Source organism: Sorex fumeus, unplaced genomic scaffold, assembly GCF_029834395.1.
Source record: "Sorex fumeus unplaced genomic scaffold, SorFum_2.1 ptg000093l, whole genome shotgun sequence".
In the NCBI taxonomy this organism is placed as follows: Eukaryota; Metazoa; Chordata; class Mammalia; order Eulipotyphla; family Soricidae; genus Sorex; species Sorex fumeus.
In genome coordinates this window covers 10,351,706-10,378,460 of record NW_026606150.1, presented here as the reverse complement: position 1 = coordinate 10,378,460, position 26,755 = coordinate 10,351,706, and the positions used below count along the sequence as shown (strand labels likewise).

General features: G+C 60.0%; 1 protein-coding gene across 1 annotated transcript; it reads left to right on the top strand.

Moving 5' to 3' along the window:
* The first annotated feature begins 9,349 nt into the window (after positions 1-9,349).
* On the top strand, positions 9,350-26,618 carry PTDSS2 (phosphatidylserine synthase 2). The gene is made up of 12 exons (XM_056131796.1): positions 9,350-9,498; positions 15,853-15,954; positions 18,446-18,528; positions 22,554-22,621; positions 23,958-24,092; positions 24,440-24,490; positions 24,719-24,832; positions 24,930-25,048; positions 25,333-25,447; positions 25,515-25,660; positions 25,757-25,942; positions 26,030-26,618. The coding sequence occupies exons 1-12, from the start codon at positions 9,386-9,388 to the stop codon at positions 26,172-26,174; spliced, it is 1,377 nt and encodes a 458-aa protein (XP_055987771.1). The 5' UTR covers positions 9,350-9,385; the 3' UTR covers positions 26,175-26,618.
* The last annotated feature ends 137 nt before the right edge of the window (positions 26,619-26,755 follow it).

Here is a 26,755-nt window from a genome sequence, read left to right as displayed (position 1 = left end):
GCAGCTCGGGGTCTTGTCCTGGTGTCTCCCTGAACCTGCAGCCTTCGCTCTTGCCCCACACGCCGGGACGAGCAGCTCCAGAGGAGGCTGCCCCCACCCCACTTGAACAAGGCCCTGGACATGGGAATTCAGCCAGGACAGCAGGCGGCAAGGCGATGCTGCCCCACTTCCCAGGCTCTGCCCTGGCTCACCCTCCGGTCTCTCGGGCACTCCCTTTGCTCTCACAGCCCACGGACACCTGCTCTCAGGTGTGGCTCCATACCTGAAACTCCTGCCATCTAGGCCAGAGGAGGAGCCTGCCCTCCCTGGGCCCAGCATCAGGGGCTCCACGACCCTGTCCCTAGGACCACTCTGGTTTTGCCAGACCCCAAGGAAGAGTCCCAGGACTGACCCTCCTGGCAAGACTGCCAGGACCCCCCGACACTGCTGAGGGCTATGGCCAAGGAGGGGTCAGCTTGGCTGGGCAGCAGGTGGAGTGAACAGGAGGCTGGGCTCAGGGAACCAACCATGGGGTGCCCAGGTCGGGGTGGACACCCTCAGCAGTGGGGTTCCAGGAGTGGCCATGTCTAGCTGGAGCCCCATCCCACACAGCTGTGGTGGGTCAGTGCCCAGCCCCTCGGGAAGTTGGCCTCTCTGGGGCTGGCCTGTGGCCTGGACCAGCGGGCAGAGAAGAAACCCAAGAGCCTCCTGGACACTGACCCCGTCTTCAGTCAAGTCAAGGGACAGGGCCAGGCTCCCCGGGGCAGCATGCACTGCACTGAGATTCTGCTCCTTCTGCCTCCACCCCTGGACCACGCACAGTCTCCTGGTCAGGGACTCGGCCCCGGAGCACCCCAGCCGCCCTGAGCCTCAGGCTCCAGGTTAGGCTGTTTCCTGTCCCTCTGTCCAGCCACCATCTGTCCTCCAGGATGAGGCCTTCCTGGTGGCACCCACCCCCCATTCACAGGGTTCTGGGGACATGGTGTTTACGCAAGTCCCACTCAGGGTGCCATCCCAGCCACCAGTGGGACCAGAGGTGCTCGTGCAAGCATGCCTGCCTCAGCCTCAGGCCAGAACCAGCTGGAGGCACCCTCCATACACACTGGGGGACACTTTCCAGACCCACTCCACACCCTAGCCCGCCCCCAGGATCCTCCTGGTCTCCTGCGGAGGTCCCAGCTCTACCCTCTTCCACCCAGGGGCCTCCAACCACCCCCAGGTCAAAACACAGGCCCGTCATCACTGGGTCTCCCTCCATCCCTCCTTGAGTGTCCCGCTGTCTGCACCCCTTCTGTCTCCGTCTTTCTGTCCCCGGTACTCCCCGTTCTGCAGGGATCAATAGGCAGAGCACCTGCAGCGGAGCCTGGAGCTCCATGGGAGGCAAAGAAAGGTGGCCTGAGGGACAGCGAGTTATTGATGTCCAGGGACTCAGTATTTAATGCTCCCAGGGACTTAGCACTCAACACCACCAAGGACTCAATAGTTAGTGGTCCCAGGGACTCTCCCACTCTCTCTCATTCACTCTCATCACCTCACACTCTGTCACTCTCATTCTCGCATTCATTCACTCTTACCCTCACACTTTCTCACCATCACTGACCATTCATTCATTCATTCACTCTCACTGATACTCATTCACTCCCTTCCTCTCACTTTCCTTCATTCATTCATTCATTCATTCTCTCTCACTCGTTTACTCTCTCTCACTCTTACTTTCACTCCTCTCAGGTCTCCAGGCCCTGGCCAAGAGACCCACCTCTCCCTGACTTGACCCACCCCCTCAGGTGAGAGCACCTGGATGCCACAGCCCTGCCCCCAGGGCAGCTGAAGGTGTGGAGCCCTGTGCTGGCTGGGACCCTGGGGCGGGCATCTCTGCCTGTCCAGGCCCCACACGCTCCCCGATAGCCTCGGGAGGGAGGGACCGGAGCTGGGTGCTGCCCCGAGCCCCTGCCAGCAGACACCTGAGTGGCCCTCTTCACCACGGCACAGTCCAGTGGCTCCCGGCAGCGCCCTCACCTGCTTTCTGGTGCGCAGCATGGCATCGGCCCGGGGGCTGCAGGTGGAGAGGCGCCCAGCACGCTCCCTACCTGACTTCCGCCCTCCCAGCCCGCCTCCTGCCCCGCCTCCCGCGGTGCCACCGCCCAGCTCAGGGTGGCACCCGGGCGGGACCCGCCCCTCACCTGCAGGCCTTCCCTGGGAGATGGGCTTCCCAGCCCGGTGGGGGGGGCGGGGGGGAGAGGGTGGAGCCCAGAACTCACCTTCCCAGGTCGCCTCATCAGGTTCTCCTAGAGGAGAAACACACAGACCTCCGGGAACTCCTTCCCACCCCAGGCCTGGCTTTGTGAACCCCAGCTAGCACCTCTGTCCTTGAGGCCCTGGGAGGTGTGGCCGGCCCAGCTGCCTGGAGGAGAGACGGAGAACACAGCCTTGCCTAGTTGGGTCCAGGGCAGCCTACGCCTAGGACTCCGGGCCATCAGAGTGGCTGTGGCAGGGAGACAGCGGCTGTCCCTGTTAGGGGGCGGATCGTGATCTCCCTTTAATGACAAAGAGACTGCAAACAGCAAGCAAGGTTTATTGTGAGACTGGCTAGCCAGGGTCAAGCCGCCTACACAGACACACAGGTCAGTTAGGTGAGGCAAGACCCCGAACTTCTTCAAAGGGGATCTTATATAGGCCTTCACTGGCCGTTACAGCAAAGCCCGCGCATTTCATAGCCAATAGATTTGTAGCAACATATACTTTCTTAACCAATCCATTTAAAAGTACATCACTCCTTAGCCTATAGATTCGAAGATCAGCATTTACATACATAGGCATTGTGGCTAGTGGGCATCTGGTAACTGGGACATTTGGTTATCACCTGGCTTCCTTTGATTCTCAGCCCTGCATTCCAGTGATGGTGGATAAGGGAAGAGTTCCTAAGGGAGGTAACAGATAAGGAGGGCCCAACAAGTGGTTCCAGAATTTGCATTCCAATAGGGAATGGTTTCACTCTAAAGCTCTGCTAGGGGGGCTGGAGCAATAGCACAGCGGGTAGGGCGTTTGCCTTGTACGCAGCCAACATGACCAACACAGGTTCAATTCCCAGCACCCCATATGGTCCCCTGAGCACCGCCAGGGGCAATTCCTGAGTGCATGAGCCAGGAGTAACCCCTGAGCATCGCCGGGTGTGACCCAAAAAAGCAAAAAAAAAAAAAAAAAAAAAAGCTCTGCTAGGGAGGGGGCAGGAAAGGGAGAGTTAAAATTTATAGAGTTTTAACTCTGGAATCTCCCTCAGGGTCCCTAGGGACCTAACAGTCCCCACAAGGGCACACGGGCCCCAAGGAGCTGACACTCAGGCATGGACAGGGCTGGAGGCAGGGAGCACCACAGTGTCCCAGGACAGGGAGCACCACAGTTTCACGGGACAGGGAGTACACACAGTGTCTCAGGACAGGGAGCACCATAGTATCACAGGACAGGGAGCGCCCACAGTGTCACAGAACAGGGAGCACCACTGTGTCACGGGACAGGGAGTACCCACAGTTTCGCAGGACAGGGAGCACCACAGTGTCACAGGACAGGGAGCACTACAGTAACACGGGTATGGCATTATGCAGCTCCTTGCAATCCTGCCTGATCAGATGTGGTCTGACATGGGTCAGCTCTGATTTCCCCGGGGATAACATGCTGTCCCCACGGCAGGCTGTGACTTCAGCAGGGACCAGAACTGAATTGGGAGGTGCTGGAGGTAGGAGGAAGCTGACAGCACAGCATCAAGCAGCTTGTGAGACATTCCCAACAGAAGCTTCAGATGGGGCGAGGGAGGCCCGAGTGTGCTTCAAGTTAGCCGTGCGTATGTTTGCTCTTGAGTGGGGTCCAGAGCTCCTCATCCAGGTAGGGGGTGGGCTTGTGGCTCTGCTCCCACCACTTGGTCCAGAATGGCTGCTCTGGCAGCAGGCGTTACACCTACTTTCCAGCCAGCATGGAAAGGAAAGTGAGAGGGAGGGACCTCCACTCTCTGGGTTAGTCATGGCCTTGCCCTCCGCAAGGAACCAGGGCCTGCAATTGCTTTTCCTAGGAAGAGGGTATGTTGGGTAACATTGCTTTGTCCCTCTACAAGAAGTTTAGGTTTTATCTGGTTACACCCATCAATCTGGTTACACCCATCACAGTGCTCCTGAAGCACTTCCATTTCCATTGTGTTTATCTGTAAACAGTCTTCCCTATGCTCTCCTTCCCACCCAGTTAATCAGCTTTCCCTTTAATCAGACTCTGTTAATTTGTAAGGTCAGATTCCTCAGAAATCTATGATTTTATATGTATGAGTGAAACATTGCCTTTCTCCTTTCCTTATGCCTTATGAACAGTTTACTTTAAAGCAATGTCCTTTTTGTATAGATACAGAAAGACCGTTAACATTATGCTTTGTAACTTAGGATTTGACTGGCCTTGAATATTATTCACTCCCGGGCATCTGCTTTCTCGACTTAGCCTCAGTTGCCCTTAGTTCCTAACACCCCAAAAGCAGGGTCCCGACGAGGGACTGAATGGACCCAGGGCAAGCGGTGAGCTACCCTGGCATCGAAATGGGCCAGGCCAAGGTGCCACGATTCTTAACTATAAGTTAAGAGTTTGATCATAGACAAATGCTGTCATGATCCAAAGGTAACGACTAGACTAGGATCCTGCTAGGGGTGGGAAAGACTATCTGGCCTGAGCACCGTAGTCTGAGATCAAGATGGCCCTAGGAGAGCAATTCTATAAGTTTAATACATTTCTTACTGTATCCATACAAAATGATTTATATTATATATGCTTATATGTTTGCTAAACAAGGAGAGGAGAAACACACCCAGGAGAATCTGCTCTAGGGTGGATTGATCTGATAATGAGGATCTGTCCTAGGAGCGGCTTTCCCTGAGGCTAAGAGTTCTACCCCTATTGATTGTGACCACACCTATGTGTAATTGTTCCCCCAATTCCTCATGGAGAAAGGATTTAACTGTACTGTAGGAGTGGGCTAGGGGGAGAAGGAAGAAGAGGGTTCAGAGAGGATCAGAAGGAAGAGGAGGATGAAGGGGGATGGAGAAGGAGAATGAAGTAGCTGGGGGAGGAAGACTGGGAGCAGAGATAGAAGGAGGAGGGAGCAGAGAGACAGGAGAGAGGGACCAGAGACAGATGAGGAGAGAATCAGAATAAACTACGACTAATACCTACCAGCCTGGCCCTCGTTCCTTCCTCCGCCTGACCATCGCCATCGACCTCTCCGGGGTGGGAGAAGGGTGAGACTACCGAACGTGGGCAGCGGGAGAGATAGAGCCACCACTGCTGTGTGAGTGCCGTGCCCCCCACTTTGTGTGAGTTTACACAAGGGTAGAAGGATGCAGTGGGAGCAAGGAGGCTTCAGCAGAGGCCAAAGGCCTCAGGGTCCTGCCAAAGCTCAGGCAGTGATGCAAACTCAAACCTGTAAAGCTGATGTCAGTGGACCCCACGAGTGACTTATGTGAAGCGGGGAGGAGAAAGACAATCACATTCTCCCCACCTGCCCCTGCCACCCGGGACCCTGGGTGGGCTAGGACTGGTAAAGTCTGCAGTGAGCACCTACTCGGCATGGGCCTAAGTCCCGCCAGCCCCACAAGGTGGCCGTCAAGCCACACCTGAAGTCCACTTGATCTTCTCGGCACGGGAGTTAATCCCCGCCACCCGATTGCTCGGGGAGCCACGGACTCAAGCTGGGGCGAGAATTTGCTCTTCGCAGGAAAGGAGAGACCAGTCCCAAGCCTTACCCGAGGTTTCTGGGGTTCTTGTCTCGCTCGCAGAAAAGAATTTCAGGAGTAGACGAGCAGTGAAGTAACAGGTTTTATTTGGAGGCTTTTGGAGAGGGAGAGAAAGGGATAAGCAGATAAGCGGGGGAATGGAGAGTAAGAGAGAGAGAATAACGCGTCCAGAGGGAACGCGGGCTTCTCCGAAGGTGGAGAGAGCACCAAGTGGGCTCTTGAGCTGGCTCTTATAGATCCTTCCACTCAGAATGTTCTGGAATCTCCTTGGGGCTGGGTCGCTGGAGTCAACCGGATTAAAAGCGGGTTCTCGGAAAGGAGGAATTTCATGGGGAGGAGGCCCATATCTTCAGGGTGTGGGGATGGTCTTATTAAGCCTTTGTTTTCTGTCTCCACAGGGTGGGTTGGTCCCAGAATACTTCTTCTATGAGACTTTGTTTCATTGCAGAGAGCCTTTCCCTATCTACCTGCCTACATCAAGGCAACTGGCTCTTGCCTGGCTGTGATCTCCGCCCCCACCCCCCTTCCCAGCCTCAGCCCCAAGCACTCCCCTAGCAGCGGTTTGCTCTGCACTTGGGCTCATCCCTCCAGGCCCCTCTTCTTCCTGACCCACAACACTGCAGCTCCAGCCTCAGTGTAGCGGCAAGAACCAGGCCCGTGCTGCAGTCTGGATGCTCAGAAGCAGCCCTTGGTGCCTGTTTGCAGTCTGGGAGAGAGCAGAAAGCTTAGCTATCCAAGGGGTGAGCCCCAAGTCGCCTCTGCCTGTCAGATATGCAGAGGAAAGTCTGCAGTGAGAGTCAAGAGTCAGCCATGGAGTCCCCATTCTACTTGGCTGGCCCAGCAGTGCTCAGGCCTGGCTCCTGGCTCTGTGGTGAGGATCACTCTTGGTTGGGCTCAGGGAACCATACATGATGCTGGGGTCAGCCTCAAGCAGAGCAAGAGCCTGCCCCACTCTGCCATCCCTTGGGCCTGTTATTTTGTTCGTAGATTTGTGTTGGGCCTTACTCCGGCCCTGTCTGCCTCCCTGCTTGGGCGCCAGTGCTTCCTGCCACTCCTCTCCTCCCTGGGGAAGACTGTTTCTTGTGAGGATTTTCCTTTCTCTCCCTTTTCATAAAATTTCTTCCGGTAAGAGGAAGAAGGGGCCGATTGTTTAGACTTCTGTCCATTCTCTCCATGTTTCTAGGGGGACGTACCAATCAACAAGGGGGGGGTGTGAGCTCATTGGATGAAAAAATGCGTCCAAACGCACACAGCAGCTCGGGGAGGGGTTGGGGGTGGCAACACTGTCCCAGCAGACGCAGGATGTCCCGGATAGCAGCCTCACCTTCCCCAAGCAAGATGGGCTGTGGGTTTTCTTGTGTGTTTTCTTCCTGTGCTTTCTTAGAACTTTCCACAATCAATACATTGCTCATCTTGTTGATTACTTTGCTCTCACACCAAAGTCCACTGTTCTGAACCTCACTTCCCCAGTCACAGCCTGAACCCGCAGGCAGCCAGCAGCACCCCGCCCTGGCAGAGCTGGGCCCCACATAGGGCAGGACCTTGGGTCAAAGCTCAGACAGGCTTCCCGCTCCGCGGTGGACCCTGGACCCTGCCCTTTCCTCCAGGAAATGCACACCTGCCATCTTTCCCCAGGATGAAGGGCGGCGGCAGCTGACCTCACGTGCTGCCCAAGGAAGCCTCGTCCCTTTTCTGACCACGAGGAGACAGGTCAGCAGAACAAGGCCCCCAGGGCTCCTCTGCCCCTACCCAGTGGCCCCCAAGGGCCCTCTGACCCCCTAGCCCGGCCCTCGGGTACCCTGGCTGGAGATGCCATCCTCAGGCCCTGCTTGTACCCCTCTCAGGCGTGGGAACTGGGTGTCCCTGTGACGTGAGGGTGACATGGGGGTGCTCTTCCCACGCCCTGCTCCTGACCCTGTCCTGGGGCAGACATGGTCCTGGTGAGGTGGACAGCACTGCCCCCCAGCCCCCAGGGCAGATGTATGCTGGGAGAAGGGCTTGCTGGAAGTGGGTTTCTCTGTAGGGCTCACTTTTGTCCCCTGGGACTACCATATCCCTGCCCCCCCAGGTCTGGAAACTGGACGAGCACTGTGTCCACACAGCTACACACAGGAGTCACCCAGCTTGGGCTCTCGAGCTGCCTGAGGCCACTGGGGCAGCTGGGACAGGGTCCCGAGTCCTGCTGTCTTGGGAGCTCTGGAAGTCCAGGCCTGGCCTTCCGTGGCACTGGTTCCTGAAGCTGCCCTACGATGCCCTTGAATGTCTCTTGCACCCCAAGGACCTCAGCTTGGCAGGTCTCTAAGCTGACCCATGAGCCACACACGTGCCAATGGGGCAGGAGGTCCAAGCCAGCCCAGCACGGTGGCCAGGAGAGGGACCAGGTGGGGGCAGCCCCTGGCCATGCGGGGGCTGGGTACTGGCCTCTTGCTTGAGTCTGTGATGAGCCGGTGTGAGGTGACTCTGGTTGTGGTGTCTGCTGGTGTTGAGCGGGGCCAGTAGCTGAGCAGGTGTGTTGCCGTGCCCGCGCCTGGCACAGGAGAGCAGGGGAGAGCAACAGGGCATGGGGAGAGACCCAGAGGGGAGAGCGACTGTTTGGGGGTGTGGCTACTCCAGCCCCGCACCCAGGCCTGCCCTGCCTGTGGTAGCCCTCGGCCAGTCCCCTCACCAGTGCAAGGCCCAGGCTCATTAGGACCAAGGAACTCTGTCTACCTCTCCTGACTCTGTTTCCAGGAAAGGCAGGCAGGAGAAAGGCTTTTCTGGGGCAAACATCCGGGTCCAGGGCGCAAGCCTTCACTGTCCAAATAGAACAGCTGGCCTGGAGAGCTGGTCCAGGTGCCCGGGGGCCACGCCTTGCCTGCATTCCCCCAGGTTTGATCCCTGGCACCATGTGGTCACCCAGGCTCTGCTGGGAGTTACTGCCCCGCCCCCAGCGCAGAGCCAGCCTGAAAAGCAAGGCAGTACTAAGCAGCACAATTAGTTTACTCAAGCAGCGCCCGCGGGCTTGGAGCTTGGGAGCCTGGACAGGCCAGACTGCCTGACCGACGGAGGAGGGTTGGTGGGGGCTGTTCCTGAAGTATGCGTGGAGATGGTGAGCCAGGGGGAGACAGTGAACTGCGCCCGGATGGTGAGCTCAGCGGGGGACGGCGAGCTCACGCCCGGGCTTGCCGCCGGAAGGAAAACTCCTTCTTGGAGGGTGCGACGGTGCCGCCCAGTGGGCGTGGGAAGGCCTCCTGTGCCGCCTTCTGGACCCTGGGGCGGCGGGCCCCTCCCAACTCACAGCCCCCCCACGAGGGGCCGGGGCGCCTCCAGCCCCCGCCCGGGAGCCGGGGCACCGAGTCTGCACCGGAGCCCGCTCTAGGCACCCAGGCCCGGGCGCCCGGGGCTCAGCTCGGGCCCGGCGGCCCCCAGGCGGCGCCTGCGGTCGCCTAGCAACCGGGCGGGCCCGGGCGCGCGGTCGCCTAGCAACCGCAGGTCGCTACCCAGCAGGCCCCGCGCCCGCGGCCGCGCGGACTCCAGGTCCCGGCGGGCCCCGCGCGCGGACTGCGAGTCCCAGGATGCAGCGCGCGGCCGCCCCCGGCCCCCGCCCGGCGCGACCCCGGCGGGCCCCGCGCCCCGCGCCGCGCGCCGCCGCCGAGAGCCCGCGGGCCATGCGCAGGCCCGAGCGCCGGGGGGCCGGGGGGCCGCGCGCCGCCTCCCCCGCGCCCGCGCGCCGCAGCACCGAGTCCGAGGTCTACGACGACGGCACCAACACCTTCTTCTGGTGAGCGCGGCCGCTGACCTTGGGCCCGGGGCTCCCCGGAGGGCGTGGGGCGGGCGCGGGCCCCGCAGGCGGCCCGACCCCCGCAGACGGCCCCGGCCCCCCGCAGGAGGTCCTGACCCCCCGCCCCCGCCCGCGCGGGCGGCCGACCTCCCCGCACCCCGCAGGCGTCCGATCCCGGCAGGCGGCCCGACCCCCCGCAGGCGCCCGACCCCCACCCGCAGGAGGGCCTGAACACCCGCGCAGGCGGCCCGGCCCCCTCAGGCAGCCCGACCCCCCACAGGAGGTCCTGAGCCCCCCCCGCAGGCGCCCGACCCCCCCACAGGAGGTCCGGCCCCTCCCCCCCGCAGGCGCCCGACCCCCCCACAGGAGGTCCGGCCCCTCCCCCCCGCAGGCGGCCCGACCCCTGGCAGGCGGCCCGAAGCCCCCCGCAGGCGACCCTGACCCTTCCCAGGCAGCCCTGACCCCCCACAGGAGGTCACAACCAGCCACAGGTGGCCCTGACCCACAGGAGGTTCTGAGCCCCCCCGCAGGCGCCCGACCCCCCCACAGGAGGTCCGGCCCCTCCCCCCCGCAGGCGGCCCAACCCCCCCGCAGGCGGCCCGACCCCTGGCAGGCGGCCCGAAGCCCCCCGCAGGCGACCCTGACCCTCCCCAGGCAGCCCTGACCCCCCACAGGAGGTCACAACCAGCCACAGGTGGCCCTGACCCACAGGAGGTTCTGACCCCCCCTTCCCCCGCAGGTGGTCTTGAGCCCCCCACCCCCACAGGTGACCCTGACCCCCCTAGTCCCCTCCAGGTGGCCCTGACCCCCCCAGGCGACCCTGACCCCTCCCAGGCAGCCCTGACCCCCCACAGGAGGTCACAACCAGCCACAGGTGGCCCTGACCCCTTCCAGGTGGCCCTGAACCCCACAGGCTTCCAACCCCACCCCCACCCCCACCGGAGGTCCTGACCCCCTGCAGACTGTCCTGAACCCTCCTCCCCCACAGGAGGCCCTGGCCCATTGCAGGTGAAGGGGTTGTGTCCTCACGGCCGTCCTGCCCCCCCTCACTGCCCAGTAGAGCCCCCCCAGCCGTGTGGATGTCCCAGAGACTCTTGTTGGTGTCACCCCTCTAGTTCCCAGTGACCCACTGGCGCTGCTGTGGGGCTTCATTTTGGGGCCCCCTTTGGCCCAGCACTGGTGGCAGGGCTGGGGAGTTGAGCCACCTGTGGTCCAGCCCTGGTGGCTTTTTTAGGGACATGCAGACATGTGGCAGTTGGCGCCTGGTTACTTGACTCCAGGCCCTGGACAGTGCCCACCTCTGGGTGTTCCCAGTTGTGTTGCCCCTGAAGCTGCCCTGCCCTTTAGGTGTCCTGGACAGACACCCCCACCCCCTTACTCTGCGCCTGGGGCCCCTCAGTGGCTGGCCTTGCCCTTTTTCCATGGGTTGTGGCCCGCTGAGATCCGATGTCCTGGGCAGTGCCTGTGCCCCAGACCCACCTCGTCCTCTGAGCCACTACTCCGTGGACGCTGGTCCTCTGGGCAGGCCACAGAGTAGGACACCATTGCCACCAGCTGTATCAGTTCTTCGCCATGCAGGGCACTGCGTGCACGTGTCCATGTGAGCATGTGGGGCACCAAGTGTGTGCAGGATGCTGCATGTGTGCAGGGCACTGCATGCATGCAGGACTGTGCATCTGGAATGCTGTGTGCGTGCACGCGTGTATGTGCGTGTGTGTGGGCACTGTGTATGTGTGTGCTGGGTTTTGTGGCCCGTGGGGGGCAGTAACCCCAGCAAACTCTTGGCGGGCTCTGTGGCATTTGACTGAGGTTTGCTCTGGTCCCCACCATGGTCTCCGCTCCTTGTCAGGCTTCTGGGGCTCCCCTGGGTATAGTTACTTAGTTACGTGGACCCCCAAAAATCAGGAAGCGGGGGCTGTGGTGGTTCCCTGCTTTCCTGTGGCTCAGGGAACCGGCACTTGTGGCTGTTGCTGCTCCAGGTCCCTCAGCAGTGCTGCTGGGGCCCGCTGCCCTCTGTGGCCTGTCACTGGGCAACTGGACACCTGGCTGCTTCGGGCCCCATCAGCTCTTTGCTTGTGGGGTCTGACGCCTGCCATGGCTGTGAGCTGCTGCCCGTCTCTCCTCGTGCCCCCACAGCCCGAGCCCGGTCTGCGTCCCGGCCCTGCTCACTGGGCCCCAAGGGGACCCTTTTTTTTTTTTTGGTTTTTGCTTTTTGGGTCACACCCGGAGATGCACAGGCATTACTCCTGGCTCATGCACTCAGGAATTACTCCTGGCGGTACTCAGGGGACCATTTGGGATGCTGGGGATCGAACGCAGGTTGGCCGTGGGCAAGGCAAATGCCCTCCCCGCTGTGCTACCGCTCCAGCCTCCTGACCGTGTAGTCTGGCCGAGAGCTCCTGTTTTGCTCCAAATTCCCGCAGAGTGGACTTGGAGGGGCCCACTCACCCATAACCCATCACCTATCACCCAATACCCCTCACCTATCACCCATCACCCGGTCTCCTCACCCGGTCCCCTCGCCCAGTCCCCTCACCCTTTTCCCCTCACTCGGCCCCCTCACTCAGTCCCCATCACCCGATCCAGTCCCCCTCACCCGGTCCCCTCATCCTGTCCCCCCTCCCCAGTCCCCCTCACCCAGTCCCCTCACCCAGCCCCCCTCACCCGGTCCCCTCACCCTGTCCTACTCACCCAGTCCCCCTCACCCGGTTCAGTGCCCCTCACCCGGTCCCCTCACCCAGTCTCCTCACCCTGTCCCCCTCACCCAGTCCCCTCACCCTGTCCCCCTCACCTGGTCCCATTACCCAGTCCCATCACCCAGTCCAGTCCTCCTCACCCGGTCCCCTCACCCTGTCCCCCTTCCCCAGCCCCCTTCACCCAGTCCCCTCACCTAGTCCCCCGTACCCGGTCCCCTCACCCGTCCCCCCACCCGGTCCCCTCACCCTGTCCCCCTTCCCCAGTCCTCTCACCTAGTCCCCCTCACCCTGTCCCCCTCACCTGGTCCCATACCCGGTCCCGTCACCCAGTCCAATTCCCCTGACCCAATCCCCTGACCCAGTCCCCCTCACCCGTCCCCTCACCCGATCCCCCTCACCTGGTCCCCCGCACCCGTTCCCCCTCACCCGGTCCCCCTTACCCGGTCCCCCTCACCTGGTCCCATCACCTGGTCCAGTCCCCCTCACCTGGTCCCCTTACCCGGTCCCCCTCACCCAGTCCCCTCACCCGGTCCCCCTCACCCGGTCCCATCACCTGATCCAGTCCCCCTCACCCAGTCCCCTCACCCGGTCCCATCACCCAGTCCAGTCCCTCTCACTCGGTCCCCCTCACCCAGTCCCCTCACCCGGTCCCCCTCACCCGGTCCCATCACCTGATCCAGTCCCCCTCACCCAGTCCCCTCACCCGGTCCCTCTCACCCAGTTCCCTCACCCGGTCCCATCACCCAGTCCAGTCCCTCTCACTCGGTCCCCCTCACCCGGTCCCCTCACCTGGTCCCCCTCACCCAGTTCCATCACTCGGTCCCCCTCACCCAGCTCCTGTGCTGTCACAGCACCTCCCCTGGTGCAGCGCCCAGTGCAGAGTTGAGGGTGAGAAGACAGCGGTCCTCGTGAACGCTTGGGCCAGGGCGCAGGGCTGTTTTAGGGCAGCGCCCTGGACCCTGGGGTGACTGCTGCTGCGTGCCTCAGCCGCCGCCTGCCTGCCTGTTAGTCAGTCAGCTGCTTCTTCTTGCCTGTGCACTGGGTCCGTCCGTCTGTCTGTCTGTCGGCTGCTTCTTCGTCTCTGTGTTCTGGGCAGCTTCATGGCCAGCCATCGTCCACCCTGTGCCTGCCCGGGTGTACCGAAGGACACCCCAGCCCTGCTCACCGTCCCCATTTCCCCCACCCCACCCTCTGTGTTGGCAGCTTTGGCTGCATGTGTGCCCTGTGCCTACCACTTCCTGTGTGGGGGTGACCTCCCGTCCCAGGTCTCCTTGAAAACAGGAATTCAGAGCTGAGTTCACAGTTCTTGCCTGAGGCTTTCTGGGTGGAGGGCGACAGTCTTGGCCGGACAGACCTGGCTTACGTTAGCAGACGCCGGATTGCCGTCTTGGGGCTTTGTGGACCTCTGGCACTGTAGCTGCAGCACCCCACCCCCCATGCCCACCCCTAAAACTCTACTTCTCTTTTTCTGTAAAAATTCCTTTCTGTGGGCTGAGAGTGTGGCTCAGTGGGACCTTGGCCTTGCCTGGGTTTCGTGCCTGGAGCCATACCACCAGTCCCTTTGTGGTGTCAGGCTATGCTCTCCAGCTTCTTTTTTATTTTTTAAAATTAATTATTTATTTATTGGGTCACACCCGGCGATGCACAGGGCTTACTCCTGGCTCTGCGCCCAGGAATTATTCCTGGCTGTGCTGGGGAGATTGTATAGGATACTGGGGATTGAACCCGGGTGGCTGTGTGCAAGGCAAATGCCCTACCCGCTGTGCTACCGCTCCAGCCTCCACTCTCCAGCTTCTGAGGCGCAAGGGTGGCCTTAGCCTTAGGGCCATTCCTTAGACTCAGTGCCCAGAGGTGAACCCTGGTGGTGCCCTGGGGACCGTACCCACTAGAGCTAGGGTTGGTCGCCTGTGGCAGACGCTTTAACTCCATTGCGCTCTCTCCAGCCCAAAAGAATTGTTTTCAGTATGGGTCCTGACTTGTTTCTGAGTCAAATCCATACCCTTGTGGCGGCACTTTTGCTTCCAATTGTCTTAAGCCCGGTCGGTTGTCTCAAACTTAAAAACTAGGCCGCGGGCGCCCTGGCTCCAGGTGTGGAGCCCTGTCAGCCGGGCCCCTTTCCTGAGCTCCAGCCCCTGCCTCTCCTGCACCGGCTCAGGCTCTCTGAACACCTTTAGCCTGGCGTCCCAGCCTCTGGGCTCGCCCTGAGCGTGTGCTGAGGAGTCAGGAACTGTCCTTTCTCTGCGAGCAGCACCTGGGGGCATTTGGAAGGAGGGCAAGTGCTTCGGAGCTGTCTCAGCTCTGGGCTTCCACCAAGTGCTGGTCTGGCCACCTGCACTGTGGTGGGTACTGGAAGCACCCACTTTACCCCCCAGGACACGCTCCTCTTTCTGGCTGTCTAGTGGCTGTTTGCGTTTTCTGTCGTATCCTTTGGGTCCTAGAGAGTGGCTTTCCCAGTGGCGTGGCCAGGGCGGCCTCAAGTTTAGGCCCAACCCCTCCGTCTTCCATGGTCCAGGCCTAGCCCCTCTGTTCTCTACGTCCTCGAGCGTCCCGGCTGAGAGAGGAGGAAGCCGTGTCTAGCGGATGGTGGCTTCTCCAAGGACACGCTCTACTGATTTCTCGGGAAAGGGCCGTCACGCCTTCTAAAGGCACTTGGAAAAGCAAAAGGGCAGGCAAGGCCTCCCGGTGTCATGTTTATGTTTGTGCCACACGGAACTGTGTGCATGCGTGTGGGATCCTGTGATTGGTACTGTGTGATCATATGTGTAATTAGCATGTGTGCAAAGCTCGTGTGTGGACGATCATGCATGTGATTTGGTGTGATGATGCAAATGTGCACACGTGATTGTTCATGTGTGGTTGTACATGTAATCACGTGTAATTGGTATGCGTGCACATGTGTGTTGCATGGGGTCATATGTAGTTGATTGTGGCGACACGTGATCATATGTGTGGCCGTGCTGGGTAGTGTGTAATGGCATGTGTGCACAGAGTGATCGTGTGTGTGGTTGTGCTGGGGTAGTGTGTAATGGCATATGTATACATATGCATGTATGTATGTATGTGGGATCGTATGTAATTTCTGTGTGATGGTATGTGCATAATGTTGACGTGTGGTTTTAAGTAATGGTATGTGTGATCATGCATATGGGATTGTGTGTATTAGTATGATGGTGTGTGCATACATGTGCTTGTGAGATCATGTATGATTTGTGATGTGTGCATATGAACAGTCATGTGTAATGGCATGTGTGCACACGTGCATGCATATGTGTTGCCTATCCTGCTGGGTATTTGGCTGCTATGGGCCCTGGTTCCAGTGAATGGTATCCATCGAACTCCCTCTCACCCTGGGCATGTGGTCTGGCCTGAGCGGGGTAGGGGGTGGCTGGACCCCCCCCCCCCCCCCAGCACTCTGCAGCCCTGAGCATGTAGCCTGTGGATGCACCATCTCGCTTGGGCCTGCTGCTCTGCTCTCTGCTCTTTCCTCGGGCTTGACTTGTGGCCGGCTCCATTGTGGTCAGCAGGGCTGGCAGCTTCTGTGACAGTGCCCAGACCCGAGACAGCTGCTGCTGCACAGCCTCTGGTTGGCCTCTTCCTGGCCCCTTGGCAGGGAGCACCGAGTCAAGGCAGGAGCTGACAAGTCTGTGTTGGGTTCCAGGCGTGCCCACACACTCACCGTACTCTTCATCCTCACCTGTGTGCTGGGCTATGTGACTCTGCTGGAGGAGACGCCGCGGGACACAGCCTACAACACCAAGAGGTGAGGAGCTGCTACCTTCCGCAGTGCCCTCAGTGCCCGGGCTGGGCCGTCTCCACTCCCCTGTGCCCGGGCTGTCTCCGTAGGGCCCAGGGCTCTGGCCACTCAGGCTGTGTTGGCAGTACCCTGCCGGAGAGGCTGTCAGGCTGGCATCCTGGCTGTGCTCTGTCCGGGCCTCATCTGGTCTGTGCTGGTGGGCTGCACACCTGGCGTTGCTCAGGGCCTGTGCAGGCTGGGGAGGCACTAGCCTGTGTGCGGCTCCCCTCTGCCATGCTGAGTGTCTCAGGGCCTGCAGGTCCCGGGCTCCCGCGTGGGGCAGAGGCCTTGGTCAGTTCTGGTGGTTCTGCCTTTGCTCTCAGCAGAGGACTTGGGGCTGCGGGCTCTGAATAGCCCCTCAGGCTCGAGCCTTGTCTGCCTCGAGTGTGCACCTACCTGTGCCCTGTGGATCGTGACCTTCCTGTCTCCTGACCCTGACACGGTCAGTCTGCCCTGCCTGTCCAGGGGTCTGGGAATGGCCTTGGCTACAGCTGTGGGTGACTATTCTAGGTAGAACTGGAGCTGTGTGGGGCCTCTCTGAAGGGAACGTGGTTCTCTGAACACACCCATGCAGGGTGGAAACGGCCCACGGGCCGTGCTGGGGTGCAGGGCCACCTTCCCGGAACGTCCCCCACACCTGGCACTGCTCCTCTTCCTCAGGGACCCGCTCGGTGGTGGCTGGGCTGCTGGGTGCAGGACCGAGGTGCCCAGTCCCTGCTGGGCCTGTCTGGATTTGGGTGCTGTTCACCCCTAATCTGTGTGCAGTCACTTCCTGTCTCACCCTGTCCCTGATGGGCAGGTCAGAGTGGGGCGCCTTGGGGGCACAGATGGTGACTTCTACCTCCCACGGCTACAGTGTCCACAGCGGCTCTGAGACAGTGCCCTGGATAGGTGGAGGGGTCAGTGGTGTCCAGTGCCCGGAGCCACTGGGAATGTGTGCCATTGTGTGGATGGAGCAGGTCTGGCCTCTGCGGCATTCTGGAGGCATGTGGCTGTGAGGTCTGCAAGAGCCCATGCTGGCCCACATGCCCGCAGCCCAGAGTGGCCTTGGTGCAGGCGGGGGGTGAGTGCCTAGGGCAGGGCCTGCAGGAGGGAGCCAGACAGTGGGACTGCCACAGCTACACGAGCGAGAGTACGGGGAGGAGCAGGTATGGCCTCAGTGCGCTGTCCCCCACAGTTCCTGCGTTGCCCGAGAGCAGTGGGTCAGAGGTTCCAGGGGTTGCAGGTGTGGTAATTTGTCTGTGGGACTGTGGGCACCGCAGGCCAGTGTGCAGTGCCCCCATCCTGCTGGTGGGTGGAGCGCACACGTGGGGGTCCACAGCCTGCCCTGGTTAGGCAGCTGTGTCCAGGGCTGCTGTCGATAGCATCTTGTTGGGTTCCTCAGAAGTGCATGGAGGGGACAGAGCAGCCAGAGCCTGTGTTGGATGCGACCAAGTATCGATCCAGCCCAGGTCTGTCCTCAGCCGAGGGTGTCGGGGAGAGAGGTGGTCTCCAGCACAGGAGGGTGCCATTGGTGGCGTCAAGGCTGTGTAGCTTCTGTCCTGAAACAGACTTGAGACTCGAGGGGCCACACCGGGAGTGCCAGGGATCGAACCTGGGTGGGCTGTCTGCAGGGAAGCATCTGCCTGCTGTGCTCAGACCATCCCCTAAATGTTCTGGTCATGGCCATCTGCTTTCTGTGGGCCGGGGAGCTCATGGGCTTGAGCTTATGCAGGAGGCCTGGGTTTGGCCTCTGGCCCCTCTGGTTCCCTGAGCACTGCCTGGAGTGATCCCCAAATCAGAAAAGGTAAAGACAAGTGCTGCCTTGGCCTGCGGCTCCCCGAGTGCCATGAGATTGGTCAGGAGGCAGGACTGGCAGGCGGGCCTGGGGCTCAGGGTTCTGCCCTGACATGCCCGTGTCTGCTGCAGGTGTGAGCTGGGTGGCCGGGGCTGGGTGGTCTGCCCGCCTGTTTTCAGACTGAGACTGACCCTTGTCCCACCTTTCCTCGGGTGTTCTTCAGTCTGGGGGCTCAGGCTCTGGGTCCCTGGACATTTGTCCATAGACTCAGTGCCCTGGCCGGCTGTCCAAGGGGAAGACCTGCCTGCCCCTTGGAGCCTGCCCTGGGCCCGTGGAAGGGGCGTCCTCTGGAGGGCTCAGCCTCTGGAGGGGTCCCCCAGCTCTGTGAGGAAGACAGGGTGCCAGGCGATGGGTGTGCTGACCCTGTGCTGCCATGTGGGTACCTCCCCCGCCGTTCTGTGCCCCTCGTTCTGGCCTGCAGGTGCCGGTGCCCGCCTGGCTGCAGTGATGGTGCTGGACCTGTTCTCGGATGTGGGGCTGGAGCAAGCCCACGCACCAAGCTCTGATGTTTTGGGGGTGCCTTTGTGCCCCTGCAGGGGCAGGGGTGTAGGGTTGCGGGGGTCTCCCTCCCCTTCCCCTGCAGGGCTAGCGGACACTCAGGCTCTTTGTTCTTTGTTGCAGAGGCATTGTGGCCAGTATTTTGGTTTTCTTATGTTTTGGAGTCACACAAGCTAAAGACGGCCCATTTTCCAGACCTCACCCAGGTAATCATGTTGCTCTCTGCGTGTGCCTGTGCGTGGGACTCTGTCCTGCGCGCCACCCGTGTCTCGAGCGGGTGGGTGGCCTCTGGGCTGTGGGCAAGAGCCTCTTTAAGGCGTTTCTGCAGAGCCTCCCAACAGAGGAGTGGTGCTGGCGTGGTGCTGGTCTTCCTGAACTGCCCAGGCCTCTGCTGTCTGCTGGCGGGCTGCTGGGTCAGGTACTCCCTCTGTCCTGTACCTGGTCTCCCGGGGTCAGTCCCTCCACCTACCTTCCCTGGGATCAATCCCTGTACCTGGTCTCCAGGATTCAGTCCCTGCATCTGGTCTCCCGGGGTGAGTCCCTGTACCTACCTTCCCCGGGGTCAGTCCTTGTACCTGCCTTCCTTGGGGGTCAGTCCCTGCGCCTGCCTTCCCCGGGGTCAGTCCCTGCACCTGCCTTCCCTGGGATCAGTCCCTGTGCCTGCCTTCCCTGGGATCAGTCCCTGTACCTGCCTTCCCTGGGATCAGTCCCTGTGCCTGCCTTCCCTGGGATCAGTCCCTGTACCTGCCTTCCCTGGGATCAGTCCCTGTACCTGCCTTCCCTGGGATCAGTCCCTGTACCTGCCTTCCCTGGGATCAGTCCCTGTACCTGCCTTCCCCGGGGTCAGTCCCTGCACCTGCCTTCCCTGGGATCAGTCCCTGTGCCTGCCTTCCCTGGGATCAGTCCCTGTACCTGCCTTCACCGGGGTCAGTCCTTGTACCTGCCTTCCTCGGGGTCAGTCCCTGCACCTGCCTTCCCTGGGATCAGTCCCTGCACCTGCCTTCCCTGGGATCAGTCCCTGCACCTGCCTTCCCTGGGATCAGTCCCTGTACCTGCCTTCACCGGGGTCAGTCCCTGTACCTGCCTTCACCAGGGTCAGTCCCTGTACCTGCCTTCCCCGGGGTCAGTCCCTGTACCTGCCTTCCTCATAGTCAGTCCCTGCACCTGCCTTCCCAGGGGTCAGTCCCTGTACCTGCCTTCCCCGAGGTCAGTCCCTGCACCTGTTCTCCCAGGGTCAGTCCCTGCACCTGCCTTCCCTGGGGTCAGTCCCTGCACCTGGTCTCCTGGGGTCAGTCCCTGTACCTGGTTCCCAGGGTCAGTTCCTGTACCTGGTCTTCTGGGGTCAGTCCCTGCATCTACCTTCCCTGGGGTCAGTCCTACACCTGCCTTCCCCAGGTTCAGTCCCTGTACCTGCCTTCCCCGAGGTCAGTCCCTGCACCTGTTCTCCCAGGGTCAGTCCTTGCACCTGCCTTCCTCGGGGTCAGTCCCTGCACCTGCCTTCACCGGGGTCAGTCCCTGTATCTGCCTGCACCTGTTCTCCTGGGTTAGTCCCTGCACCTGATCTCTTGGGGTCAGTCCTTATACCTGGTCTTCTGGGGTCAGTCCCTGCATCTGCCTTCCCCGGGGTCAGTTCCTGCACCCGGTCTCCCGAGGTCAGTCCCTGTACCTGGTCTCCTGGGGTCAGTCCCTGTACCTGCCTTCCCCGGGCTCAGTCCCTGTACCTGCCTTCCCCAGGGTCAGTCCCTGTACCCCATCTCCCGAGGTCGGTCCCTGCACCTGCCTTCTCTGGGATCAGTCCCTGTACCTGGTCTCCTGGGGTCAGTCCCTGCACCTGCCTTTCCTGGGGTCATTCCCTGTACCTGCTTTCCCCAGGGTCAGTCCCTGCACCTTGTCTCCCGTGGTCAGTCCCTGTACCTGCTTTCTCCAGGGTCAGTCCCTTCACCCAGTCTCCTGGGGTCAGTCCCTGTACCTGATCTCTCAGGGTCAGTCCCTGAACCTGCCTTCTTCAGGGTCAATTTCTTTTGGACCTCAGGTCAGCTGGACTGTGAGATGCCACTGATCCCAGTTCTCTCTGTGTCCAGCTCGAGGTTCTCCCTCCTGCCCCTTTTCATGTGTTGTGTCCCCCCTAAGCCCTTGTTCCTCCCTCCCCGGGGACTCAGCGTGTCCAGAAGGTGGCTTCACCCAGAAGGTGGCTCTGGGCTGTGGTCGGTCAGTTTTCCTGCTTCAGTGACTCTCTGTTTTATCTCACTCGGGTGTGTGCTGTGTTTGATTTGGAAGACGCCAGAAAAGTTTGGTTGCAATAAAGGTCCCTCACAGAAATGACCATTTAAGTCTGGGTGTGTTTTGGTGTGTCCACAGGCCCCACCAGTACATCCCAGCTGGGAGCACACGTCTGGGCTGGGTTCTGTGGCTGTGGGGATGGACCCATAGTGTCCTTGTGGTCAGCTGGCACTAGAGGAGCCTCCTTCCTTCAGGGCCCCAGGAAGAACAGGGTTGGAGGCTGGCTTGGGCCCAGCAGGTGGACCGTCTTAGGTGCATGTGGACTGCCCAGAGCCAGGAGCTGTGTGGGAAGGGTTTCATGTTGCCCCTCACTGGGGGGCCCAGAGGGTGGGAACGTGGACCCTGCCGTCCGGCCACAGGGAAGGGGCTGTGGAGCCCTGAGAGTGTGGATGGTGCTGTGGGGACTGCCCGCGTGGACATGAACCAACCTGGACAGACAGACTCAGGACAGACACCTGTGCTGGGCCCAGGAGGGGCTTCTGATGAACCTGGACTCTGGTTGCAGGACTCCATCTGAAAGCTTCTGCCATGGCCTCTCATGGCCTGTCTGGACCTTTCCAACGAGGTTTCTGAGTGAGGACTGCGTTTCTTGATCTGGCTCTGGTTTGATGGTACTAGGGCTCCCCCAATAGTCTCTGTGTCTCAATGGTCAGGACGTCCTCGGAACTGTCCAGGGAACCCTGGGCAGTGGCAGTTGCTGCTGGGAGATGGGGTGGGGGTGGTTGACCGGGGAGGGTTGCTGTTGGCCCCGTAGCCCTGCTCCCTGTGCTCCCGACACCTGGGCACATGAGGACTGGAGTGTGGGCGGGGGTCATGGCAGCTGGATTTGGTGTCCAGAAAGATGAAGTAAGTTTGGGGTGGCTTGAGGGTGGCAGAACAACCCTGGAGAGAGAAGGGGACATGAGCCCTGGCAGAGGGTGTGGCAGGCTGGTTCTGGTCAGCGTAGCAGGTGCGTCGTGAAGGACCAGGGCCAGCTGGAGGAGAGAGGCAGGGGCTGTGCAGAACTCTGCCTGTGACTGGGAAAGCCACCCCAGCCAACAAGCTACAGCAGCCTTCTGGGCTTGGAGATGGAGCCTCCTTAGCCCTCACCTGTCCAAGTGCCCACAAAGCTCCAGAGCATGTGGAGAGGTCATCGGCGGACAATTCCAGACCCCGTTGTGGCCTCAGTCACCTGTGCTTGTGACCCTGCTGTGTCAGTCCAGGGAACTGCTGTGACTGGAGCCGAGGGAAGGCAGCACCTATGACTGCCACAGGAGAACAGGAGTCGGGAGGGTATGCTCACTCTTGCTGTCCTCTGTAGTGTGGGCAGCCTGAAGTGGAGAGGGAGTCGTGGCAGGGCAGGGTTCAGGGAGGCCTGGTGGACATGGAGTACCAGAATGTGCTATACAGCATCTGAGTTCTTGTGAATGAAAGGAACATCATAGGTGGCTCTGAGCCCCTTGGGGCCATGGCAAGCTTGTCTATTAGTCACACAAGCTCTAAATGGAACCCAAGGCACTGCTGCTTCTAGCACTGTGGGCTGGCAGAGCCTTGCATGCAGGAGGCCTGGGTCTATCCCTGGCACCACATGGTCCCTAGAGTACCACAGGGATGAGTTCTGAGCACTGTGGGTTGTGGTTTAAAACCAAAAAACAAAACTCAAAACAGTAAATGCTTCCGAGTTGGTTATTCCAGATAAAAAGGATGGTTTGGTATCATGTGCAAGGAAGAGGTGATCCTCTGAAATGCAAACTCAGTGCATAAATAAGGGCTTCTGTTTGCTCATGCTGAGGACAATCCCTAAACCTTGGCCTGAGGAGACCCTCCCAGGCCTCCTGCCAGCATCTCCAGTGTTGTTGTGTTCCTGGAGACCTATGTGGGGAGCAGAGCGCATGGCAGCAGAGGCCCCTGCTGAGATAGACACCCACGTGCTCGCCTTGAGATGGGGCTAACCATCTGTTTTGTCTCACAGCCTACTGGAGGTTCTGGCTCTGTGTCAGTGTGGTCTATGAGCTCTTCCTCATTTTCATCCTCTTCCAGGTAGGTGGGCATAGGTAGGTAGGTGGGTTGCATGTTGGTCCCTGGTCTCAGCACGTCCTGGTGGCGGGGTGGGGCACATGGCTGGATAGGACACTGAGCCAGAGTGGACTGGGATCAACCAGTGCTCATCCTCACTCTGCTCCTACACCTGGTTCCTGTTCTGCTTTCTGGTGGTCACTTCACTTTGGGAGCAGGTACAGCTTTCTTGTTCTTTTGGGCCACACTCAGCAGTGCTCAGGCCTTATTGGCAGTGCTTGGGGGATCATAAGAGATGCCAGGAATCAAACCCGGGTCAGCCATATGCAAGACAAGCACCCTCCTGCTGTCCTGTCACTCTAGCTCCAGTTGTAGTTTCTATACTGTTATTTATTTTGGGGGGCCTCCCAAATGGCACTCAGGGTGGGCAGGCGAGCCAGGGCCCAAGGAGGTAGCATGGCTTGAGCCATGTGGAGCTGGGGAGCCCCAGGACCATCCGCCTGGCCCTTGACACTTACTTGTATGTGGAAATACGGTTGTTTCAGCAGAGCCTTCTGTACAGTGTTACTGGAGATGAGTTGGGCGCCCTGCCTGCCCGGGGCCTGTGGTCCACATTTCACCCCATATGCTCGGAATCCGGCACAGGGGTCAGACTGGCCTTCCTCCGAGGTCCTAATGGGCCTATAGGCGTCTTCCTGGAATTGCACTTTGATGTTTCTCCTGGTTTTTTTTTTTTTTTGCAAAGTAAAATAGTTTTATCGCAGGAGTATGAGGCAGGGGGAGAGAGAATTGGTTGTGTACAAGGCAGCTTGTCCTGAGAATAACCCTGCCTGCCTGCCTATTCTCTGCAGCCCATAACAATGATTTGACAAAATAAAGCATCATCAACAGTGGTGAAGAGGGAATGAGAAAGTAGTTTATTTTTCAGCACATTTGCCAATCGTGTGTGAGTCCAGACTTGCCTGGTTTCCCTCAGTGACCTCTCCCTGGACTTTGTCTGCTTCCTCCCCACCCCCCGCGCCTTGGCCTCTTCCTGAGGCTTTTTGCCACCCCTGATTCCTGGACATTTGATGATCACCCCTGCCGTGTGCACTGTGTTGGTGACCACTTTCTTCACTGTGTGAGGGGAGCAGCGGGACTAGGGTGCTCCTTGTGTGGCACAGGCTCCCTGCTTAGGCCTTTCTGTAGACTCCCTAGACTGTCTTTGGGATGTTTTTGTGCATTGAGCGGTTTCCTTGGTCTTCCTGGGCAGGGGGGTACTTTGCCAGACTGATGTCATCTGTGATGGCTTGGGACAAGCTGGGGTGGCATCACTCAGCTCAGTGTGGCATAGTCCAGCTGATGAGGGTGTTGTATGTAGACTGTCCACGACGGCCGTCAGTTTCTGAAGTATGTGGACCCAAGGCTGGGGGTCCCCCTGCCAGAGAGGGACTACGGGGGAAACTGCCTCATCTATGATGCAGACAACAAGACTGATCCCTTCCACAACGTCTGGGTGAGTACCTGCAGGCCCTCTGACCACTGTCCAGCTGCTGAGCTAAGGGTGGGTGAGCCCCTGAGCAGCGGTTTCTCAACCTAAGCCCATGGTTTTGCAGATGTTCGGGTTGGCAGGGGGTGGCCTAGCCTCACTCCTGCCTGGCCCAGTGCCTTGGGTTGAACCCTTCTCCTCATGGCAGGTGTGTGGGGGCAGCTGCCTGCTCATGGTCAGGTGTCTGCTCACAGCCACAAGATACTCCTTTTGTCCCTGGGGAACACTGGCAGGGCTGGGGAGTCACTCTGGCTACCCCCAAAGTGAGCTGCAGGGGAGGGACATGTGCCAGGCCTATGTGCTGTCACCCACAGGACAAGCTGGATGGCTTTGTGCCTGCGCACTTCATTGGCTGGTACCTGAAGGTAAGGTGGCCTCAGAGGGCATGACTTCCTGTGTTCTAAGTTCATCTCTGTTATAGGACTGACCCTCACTGAGGCCTCAGTCAGGGAGAGGGGGAGCAACTGCCTGGGGGGGCCTTGACTCTGCAGCTGGACACACGTGTGGGCAGCTGGATGCTAGAGGCTCTTACGGAGAGCACTTGAGCTGGGGGCCCCACGCTGTGTCCCTGGAGGAGCTGCCTCTGTCCACAGACCCTGATGATCCGTGACTGGTGGATGTGCACCATCGTGAGCGTCATGTTCGAGTTCCTGGAGTACAGCCTTGAGCACCAGCTGCCCAACTTCAGCGAGTGCTGGTGGGACCATGTAGGTTTCCTATAGCTGGGATCCCCAGCATTGGTGGGTCCCGCCAGGTCTGGGTGGGCATCTAAGGCACCCACTTCCTGCCTTCTTCCACCCCCAGTGGATCATGGATGTGCTGGTCTGCAATGGACTGGGCATCTACTGTGGCATGAAGACCCTTGAGTGGCTGTCCATGAAGACGTACAAGTGGCAAGGCCTCTGGAACATTCCAACCTACAAGTACGTCTGCAGTCCTGTACCTTTGGCCTTGGGAGGGTTTGGGGTAGGACTTAGTCTTCTGTTACCTCCCTGCTGTGGGTTACCTTTCCTTTTTCCTGTCATTCCTGCACCCCAACCAACTCCTCGGGTGGTTTCTGGGGTCAACTCCCTGGCCATCCTGTTGTTAGAAGTGGTTGCCAGCTGTTAGTTTGGGGACTTGAAAGAAGAGGCCTGAGAGTACTGGGGCTGCCTGTGAACAGAAGAGCTGGGCCCCTGCAAGCAGACTGATGCCCTTGTGGTCCCAGGGGCAAGATGAAGCGGATTGCCTTCCAGTTCACGCCCTACAGCTGGGTGCGCTTCGAGTGGAGGCCAGCCTCCAGCCTGCGCCGCTGGCTGGCCGTGTGCGGCATCATCCTGGTGGTAAGGCCCCGGCCTCCTGCGCGCGGCTCCTGGCCTTGGGCCCCGCCCACCCTCCACTGTCCCCCAGTTTCTGTTGGCAGAGCTCAACACTTTCTATCTGAAGTTTGTGCTGTGGATGCCCCCTGAGCACTTCTTGGTCCTCCTGCGACTGGTCTTCTTTGTGAATGTGGGCGGTGTGGCCATGCGCGAGATCTATGATTTCATGGACGACCCGTGAGTGTGGGGTAGGGCTGGGTCAGGGCTGTGCCCTCCCGGCCACTCAGGTCCCCATCACTTTCTCTCCACTCCCAACACTGCCACTGTCCACAGAAAACTGCACAAGAAGCTGGGGCAGCAGGCCTGGCTGGTGGCGGCCATCACAGTCACTGAGCTGCTCATCGTGGTCAAGTACGACCCGCACACACTCACACTTTCACTGCCCTTCTACATCTCCCAGTGCTGGACACTCGGCTCCGTGCTCGTGCTCACCTGGACCGTGTGGCGTTTCTTCCTACGGTGAGCTCCAGCCCTGGGCGGTTCTCCCACACCAGCCCCTCTGGGTGGCGCCAGAGTCCAGTGCTGAGGCTCCTTCCCTGCCCACAGGGACATCACCCTGCGCTACAAGGAGACCCGAAGGCAGAAGCAGCAGAGCAGGGCAGACCAGGATGGCGCCCTGGGCAATGGACACCAGCAAGGCCCGGAAGAGCCTGGAGTTGATGAACAGGAAGGGGCGCCAGTTCCTAACTGACCTGCATCCAGGGACCTGCTGGGCCCATTCCCTCTGCCCCTGCACCCTGTGATTCCCGCCAGAATCCTCACAGGCCTCGGCCCTGAGGCTTCACTGCCCTCCAGCGCACACTGCTGTGCTCCGAGGGGACCATAGTGGCCGAACACGGCTGCGAGCCTGGCTGGTGTGTGCGTGTGTGTACCAGTTAACATATGTACTCGTGGCCAGGCAGTTGTGTGTGAGCAGCAGCTCCAGAAGCTGCCGGGCCGGATGCCCCTGGTCTGTCTTCCTGGATTCCAGGATCCTTGTCACCAGACAGCCCGGCCCCACTTAGGAAGGACAGTGGGTCAGAGCCAGGATGGCATGGATTCTGCCCTGTGTCCTCTGTCCCTACCCACTGGGGGAGGGCTGGAGTCTCTGTGGATGAGTTGAGAATCATCTCTATGAGCAAACAGAACAAATAAATCAGCAGTGAAGTTCTGCAGCTTCCTGGCTTGTTCCTGGCCTTGAGCCACAGCAGAGGGCAGAGATGTCTGACACGCCTAGGGCTGGTGGGTGACAGCCCTGAGTCAGGCGAGTCTTAGCCTCCTGTTTTCTGCACA

Bases quoted from the DNA above. Each gene is read 5' to 3' on its own strand.
- PTDSS2 (XM_056131796.1), top strand. From the start codon at position 9,386: ATGCGCAGGCCCGAGCGCCGGGGGGCCGGGGGGCCGCGCGCCGCCTCC. The intron at 15,955-18,445 runs GTGAGGAGCTGC...TCTTTGTTGCAG, and splicing joins ACAGCCTACAACACCAAGAG to AGGCATTGTGGCCAGTATTT. The intron at 22,622-23,957 runs GTAGGTGGGCAT...TGTTGTATGTAG, and splicing joins TCATTTTCATCCTCTTCCAG to ACTGTCCACGACGGCCGTCA.